Source organism: Arachis ipaensis, chromosome B5 (genome assembly GCF_059453495.1).
Source record: "Arachis ipaensis isolate K30076 ecotype BB chromosome B5, ASM5945349v1, whole genome shotgun sequence".
Lineage (NCBI taxonomy): Eukaryota > Viridiplantae > Streptophyta > Magnoliopsida > Fabales > Fabaceae > Arachis > Arachis ipaensis.
Genome location: NC_142440.1, coordinates 21,084,434 through 21,091,310, shown reverse-complemented (window position 1 = coordinate 21,091,310; position 6,877 = coordinate 21,084,434). Strand labels below are relative to the sequence as shown.

General features: G+C 38.8%; 1 protein-coding gene across 1 annotated transcript; it reads left to right on the top strand.

The window, feature by feature from the left end:
• The first annotated feature begins 2,093 nt into the window (after window positions 1–2,093).
• LOC107643275 (homeobox-leucine zipper protein MERISTEM L1-like) lies at window positions 2,094–6,491 on the top strand. Its single transcript, XM_016346869.3, has 8 exons — window positions 2,094–2,759; window positions 3,347–3,649; window positions 3,767–4,073; window positions 4,173–4,634; window positions 4,727–4,828; window positions 4,914–5,633; window positions 5,709–6,090; window positions 6,185–6,491. The coding sequence occupies exons 2-7, from the start codon at window positions 3,411–3,413 to the stop codon at window positions 6,069–6,071; spliced, it is 2,193 nt and encodes a 730-aa protein (XP_016202355.1). The 5' UTR covers window positions 2,094–2,759; window positions 3,347–3,410; the 3' UTR covers window positions 6,072–6,090; window positions 6,185–6,491.
• The last annotated feature ends 386 nt before the right edge of the window (window positions 6,492–6,877 follow it).

Genomic DNA, 6,877 nt, shown 5'->3' with positions numbered 1-6,877 from the left:
TATATCACAATTTCACAACATATGATTAATTATAAATGAGAATTAAATTTCTATGTCTTAATTAAAAAATAAAATTACATAATTACTCTAAACTAATTACTCTAAACTAAGTACTTTAAATTTATCATATATCACAATTTTATAATAACTCACATACTTCGGATAATGGCGGCGCAGAAAACTTTTCCGGTGTGGTGGCAGCGCCAGTAGACACTGGGGCAGAGGATTGTAGAGTTAAGATTTAGCAAATGCCAATAATATAAAAAAATGGAAGAAGGAAGGAAAGAAGACATACCTGAATGAAAGAGGAAGGGTTGCGTCGCAACTGACGACAACAAGTGTCGGTGGCAGCAAACGACGGAAACAGCAAGTCACAGGCGAAAAACAAGCTTCTCGACGGCAGAAACAAGCTCCCGGTGGATGCCCCTCAACAGCGACAATGGCTGGAGTCGTGGGGAGCGGTTGGTGACGGCGAAATGGTCGCGAATGGTGACGATGGTGGGGCTGACGGCGAGGGAGAAAGAGAACGGAAGAGAAGTGATGTTGATGGTGTTGCAGAAATAAAATGAAGAATTCGCAAATTCGAATTTAGGGTCTATTTAATCGGCGAAAAATTTTGCCGATAACGTTAGGTCTGTGACCAAAACGGCGCATTATTTCATTTAATAGTCTTATTGTCGGATTGTTTCAACTTTAAATCCAACTCTAAAATGCGCGCCAACTATATTTGTTTTCGTGCCATTTGTTATTGTTGGATTTAGATTCGAAAATATAAATCCGATAGTAACCTCTCGTGGATGACAAATTTAGTGTTGCAACTATCGCTAAAAGTCACTGGTAAAATCATCAATAATATTCGATGTTAAATCCGACAATAATTAATGTTTTTCTTGTAATAAAGTTATTTCCGCGATAATGGAATGCACGCATTAATAATCTATGATGATCTTAGTAAACAGGCCGTGGCATATCGACAAATGTCATTATTGTTATGCCGACCACCAGGCCGTGAGACTTTTCCAGGCGATGTTTTCTATTTACATTCCCGTCTCTTAGAAAGAGCCGCTAAACTATCGGACCAGATGTTATTTTTTATTTTCTGATTAGCAACAATTTAATGAAAGAAAAAGAATGGTTTAAAAATTTATTTTGAAGCACCTACTCAACTCAAGAAGTGGCCCAGCATGATAATTTCCTCATGTACAAGAAGATGATGGAATGAAATGTAAGCACGTAAGTACGTAACTACACTAATGAAGTAAGATACGAAATCTGTATATTTTTCTGTCATATCCCTCCCTAAGCTATAGCCTATATGCATATGCAATATTCTTTCATTCACTTTCCTCTCCTAATAAGTACATTAATTTAATTTAAAACTTTGCAATGAGATAGATTATGAGAACACCAACATGAGCTGAGAACAGGTTTAGAAATACAGCCCAAATATTGTTACGTTGTTAGTGTTTTCTGAGATGGACAACATGCTATATATTATTTGCTTTGCCGGGAATGTTAGGTAAATAATGATTATGTTGAACAACAAAAACAACTACCAATTAAATAAAAATACACTACACCTTAATTTAATGCTATTAATTAAATTTAAGATTAATTTATTCTTTTAACTCTATTAATTCACATTATTTACACATTATTTAAAAATATTGTTAGTTACCTGTACTTTTCTTTTGCTTAATATGTATGTTTGAGAGAATAAAAGTGGTGGGAGCGGCAAAAAATTAGTGACATGAGGAAATAATTAAAAAAAAGTAAAAATATTCCTTAATTCCTTAGTCATCCAAACACAAATTCTTTGTATTCATTCATTTCTTTGTTTATCTATACTTTCCTATTATAAATCATGTTTTATTTTCCATCACGTACAAAAACTGCTAAACATAACCAAATAGTATTATTATTTGTTTAACGAAGACCGTGTACTAAGATTTTTATTCTAGAAATATTTAGTGGGCACGTACAAGAGGCAACAATAAATGATTGGTACGTTCGCTTAAGCCTTCGCCGTTGTCGCTGCAAGTAACTCAGTGGGGACAAAATAAATATCAGAGGTCATGATATGAATTCGAAGAGAATCTTATGCGCCAATTTCTTTCCGGTTCCACGAACATATTTGATTGAGTAGGTCGACTTGATAATAATAATAATAATACTAATGATTCAATAGTTACACAATACCTATCATTTTCTGAAAAATTAATTACGAAATCTTATATCTTGTATCTAGAATTGTAAGAACTAATAAGTTGCTGGAGGTAATAGGTATTGAGTTCACCACAAGTTCGTTGTTTTGTTTTTCTATCTATCTTCTTCATATATATCTGTCTATCTATCTGCATCATTTATACCATACGTCTGTCCATAAATGCATTTACACCCTCTGCAATTAATTACTTCTTTCCTTTCCTGCCAAATACTCCTTTCCATCCTCCAAACTTAGCTTCTTCATTTAATTTTACTTTCTTGTTTTTCTTCTCCTCAATCCTCCTCCTCCTCCTCCTCCTCCTCACTACTCAGTCCCCACAAATTTATGTTTCTTCTTAATTAAGCCCTAGCTACATAGAGAGAAGAGTTATTGTATCCGTGTGTGCGTTATTCGTGGGTACGTCTCAATCAGCCCGGCCCGGAGAAAGCAACATAATAACCCCATCAAGTCCCCTAATTCCCACACAACAAATCTCCGGTGACCCACAACGGTAACCTTCAACGTCTCTCAGGTTCCTCCATTAACACTTAAGGTTCCCTCTCTTCCCTATCCATTTTGCTTTCGCATTCATTGTCTATTCATCTTTGACTTGCCTTTCTTAACTCCATATGTATCTAGGTTACCATTACGTATGTATTACGCACTATCTATGTAGAGAGAGAATTTAAGAGCGGTTCACGCTGCTTGCTTATTATTGCCACTTCCCACTTAGCTACCAAGCGTTACACATAGTCGTATCGTCATCATCGTCTATAGTTGTCAACTTTTCACACTGTTGTCTTTTTCTGATTTATTGCCATACCTTGTTTTTATTTCAAGTTTCAAAGTCTTGATTGCTTGCATGTAATGCTAAGGACAAGCCAAAAGTTATTTCTGGCCCGGCACCTCTAATTAGCATCATATTGCACCCATTCCTCCTTCCCCGGCCCCCAAGCTCATATAATCGTCAACTTAACTTGCAATTGAACAGGCATTTCTAACATTTTCCTTCTTATTTTTTATATGCATGGGTAGTACCATTTACTGAGTCGTGGGTAGAAAAAAAACATTTTTCTTCCTTTCTGTGTATATACTAGAACCTACATATGCATTCATTATTCCTGTTATATATGGCATCAGATTAGAAAGAAGAAAACCGGTGGCTGTTCGATCATTTCTGAAATTTAAAGGATTTGCGGAGTCCATGTTTCCCACGAACGTGTTCGATTCTCATCAGCAGCACATGATGCTTGATATGTCATCGTCTCACAATGAGAGTGATTTGGGAATAAGGACCGGAGATGATGAGTTCTTTGACATTAAATCTGCTACTGAGATCATCATGGAAGCTCCTTCCGGTGATGATGAGCAAGATCCCAACCAACGACCCAAAAAGAAGGGTTACCATCGCCACACACAGCACCAGATACACGAAATGGAAGCGTGAGGACCATTATATATACACACACAGATTTTGATCTCCATTTTATTTTGTATGTTCAGTTTTCTTAATTGATATAATATTGGCATATTGTTTTGAACTTGAATTCCGTCTGTCAGGTTCTTCAAGCAGTGTCCACACCCAGATGACAAGCAAAGAAAGGAGCTGAGCCGTGAGCTGGGATTAGAGCCATTGCAAGTAAAGTTTTGGTTCCAAAACAAGCGGACACAGATGAAGGCACAACATGAGCGGCACGAGAACGCTATATTAAAGGCTGAGAATGAGAAGCTTCGTGCCGAGAACAGCAGATACAAGGAGGCCCTAAGCAATGCTACTTGCCCCAACTGTGGAGGACCTGCTGCCCTTGGTGAAATGTCCTTTGACGAGCAGCACCTCCGGATTGAGAACGCTCGTCTCAAGCAAGAGGTACGCTGCGCTACATCATATCATGCATCTTCCTCATCAGCTCCTACTTAGTTGTAAATTTTTCATTCTTAATTTCCTGTTCAATACTTGGGTCATCAGATTGATAGGATTTCGGGAATAGCGGAGAAATATGTTGGGAAGCCAGTGACTTCCTCTCACAATAGCAATCACATGGCTCCACATTCTCGGTCGCTTGATCTTGGAGTTGGTAGCTATGGTGGAGGATCACAGTCCTCAGCCGGCGGCATGGTTGGAGAGATGTATGGCGGCAGTGAGCTTCTGAGGCCGTTCCCAGTTCCTTGTGATTCGGACAAACCCAGGATTGTGGAGCTTGCTGTGGCAGCTATGGAGGAACTAACAAGACTAGCTCAGGTTGGAGATCCTTTGTGGGTCCAAAGCAACCAGCACTGTACTGAGATTCTAAACGAAGATGAATACTTGAGGACCTTTCCGCCTAGAGTTATAGGCCCAAAAGCGTTGGGCTTGAGATCTGAATCTTCAAGAGAATCCGCGGTGATTATCATGAATCACACTAAACTGGTTGAGATACTAATGGATGTGGTGAGTAGTGTTCCCAAATCCCAACCCCAACATTTTAGTTTGTTTGTGGATTGGAATATGTTGATGAATTGATTAAACTTTCATTTTTTCAGAACCAATGGTCAACAATGTTCTGTGGTATTGTGTCAAGAGCGTTGACACTTGAAGTGCTTTCAACCGGAGTGGCAGGAAACTATAACGGAGCGTTGCAAGTGGTATATATATATACACTCATCTACTACTAATTAATTAAGAAAATGAAACAATTAATTTGATGTTGATTATTATTATTATTATCAGATGTCGGCTGAGTTCCAGGTGGCATCGCCTCTTGTTCCAAGCAGAGAGAACTATTTCGTAAGGTACTGCAAGGAACATCCGGATGGGAGATGGACAGTGGTAGATGTGTCGTTGGAGAATGAGAGCAGAAGCCGAAGAAGCAGCCGAAGAAGGCCCTCTGGCTGCTTAATTGAAGAACTCCCAAACGGCTACTCCAAGGTGACATGGATTGAGCATGTAGAAGTGGATGATAGAGGCGTGCATACCCTCTACAAGCCATTGGTGAAGTGCGGGCTGGCCTTTGGAGCTAAGAGGTGGATGGCGACGTTAGAGAGACAATGCGAACGTGTTGCGAGTTACATAGGAGGAGGAGCAGGGGAGCTGTGTGGTACGAGTGCGGAGGGAAGGAGGAGCATGCTGAAGTTGGCAGAGAGAATGGTGATGAGCTTCTGCACTGGAGTGGGAGCTTCCACGGCACATGCATGGACGACTCTGTCGTCGGATATGGATGATGTGAGGGTTATGACCAGGAAGAGCATGGACGACCCTGGCAGACCCCCTGGCATTGTCCTCTGCGCTGCCACTTCCTTCTCCCTCCCTGTTCCTCCCAACACTCTCTTTCATTTCCTCAGAGATCAAAACTCCCGAAGCCAGTGGGATATCCTCTCCAACCGAGGCCTTGTTCAAGAAATCACACACATAGCAAGCTCTTCCAACGCGCTCTCTCTGCTTCGCGTCAATGTAATTAACTTTCTTAATTACCTTGCCTTGCCTTCATTATTCATACAATTAATTAATTGCATATATGTACTGTAGAGTGTGAATTCGAGCCAAAGCAACATGCTGATACTTCAGGAGAGTTGTACAGACTGCAGTGGATCCTATGTGGTATATGCACCCGTGGACATGGCTGCCATGAATATAATTCTTAGTGGCGGGGATCCAGATTACCTGGCCCTGCTTCCCTCGGGTTTTGCGATTCTTCCTGATGGCCTTGCTGCATCTTCTGGAGGCTCTCTCCTCACGGTTGCGTTTCAGATCTTGGTTGACTCCGCCCCAACCGCCAAGCTATCCCTGGGTTCAGTCGCCACTGTTAACACTTTAATTAAGTGCACCGTTGAAAGGATCAAAGCTGCTGTCGTTTCTGACACCACCTCATTTCACAACCTTGCTTCCTAGCTACCTAGCTAGCTATATGGTAAACTAAGCACTTACTATATTATTATCATTATTAATTACACATAGCAGTACAAGCTAAGTGCTATATTTATTTTCTTTTTGGTGCTTTGCAGTTAGAAGAATCAAGATAGCAGCTTTTAGAACAAGTCAATGAACGCACCTTAGAGTATCTTTGCGAAGTTACAACTTCAACTAGGAAGGATCAGTCTTAGGTTCGGGTATTGACTTTCAAATACTGAAAAACCATCAACCGCCCTCCCCCCTTCTCTCTCTCTCTCCCTGATGTTTTAGCTTAGAGTAACTCTGGATTTTACCATGCTTAATTTAGTTTAGCCTAGACTACTTTAATTAATCGGTTTCGTATTGTACACTTGGTGATGATCTAACTTTTCTAGTTTGGTTTACTTTTTTTTGTTCTTATATTGTGAAAAGTGTTTACTTTTAGTGTTTAATATTTTTAATTTAAGTTCATAAGATCAGCAATGCTATAAGTTTTTTTTTGGTGACCAGCAATGCTATAAGTTTAATATAATTTATTATTTTTTGGTCAATAGCTAGTTAAAAATAATTAAAAGTATTGGTTAATAGAGTAATAGTATGATATTTAGAGTACTAGACTAAAAGCGTTCAACATACTCACTAAAAGTACTATTTAATATAAATTAATAATAATACTAAAAAAATAAAAAAAATAATTAAAATTTATCTTATTTAATATTTATTAATTATTGTGATAATTAATAAATATTAAATAAAATAAATTATGACGGTTTTAATGTTTTTTTGTTATTAAATATTTTTGATAA

Coding starts and splice junctions, on each gene's coding strand:
- LOC107643275 (XM_016346869.3), top strand. CDS start 3,411: ATGTTTCCCACGAACGTGTTCGATTCTCATCAGCAGCACATGATGCTT. Junction 4,074..4,172: donor ACGCTCGTCTCAAGCAAGAG/GTACGCTGCGCT, acceptor TTGGGTCATCAG/ATTGATAGGATTTCGGGAAT. Junction 4,635..4,726: donor TTGAGATACTAATGGATGTG/GTGAGTAGTGTT, acceptor TCATTTTTTCAG/AACCAATGGTCAACAATGTT.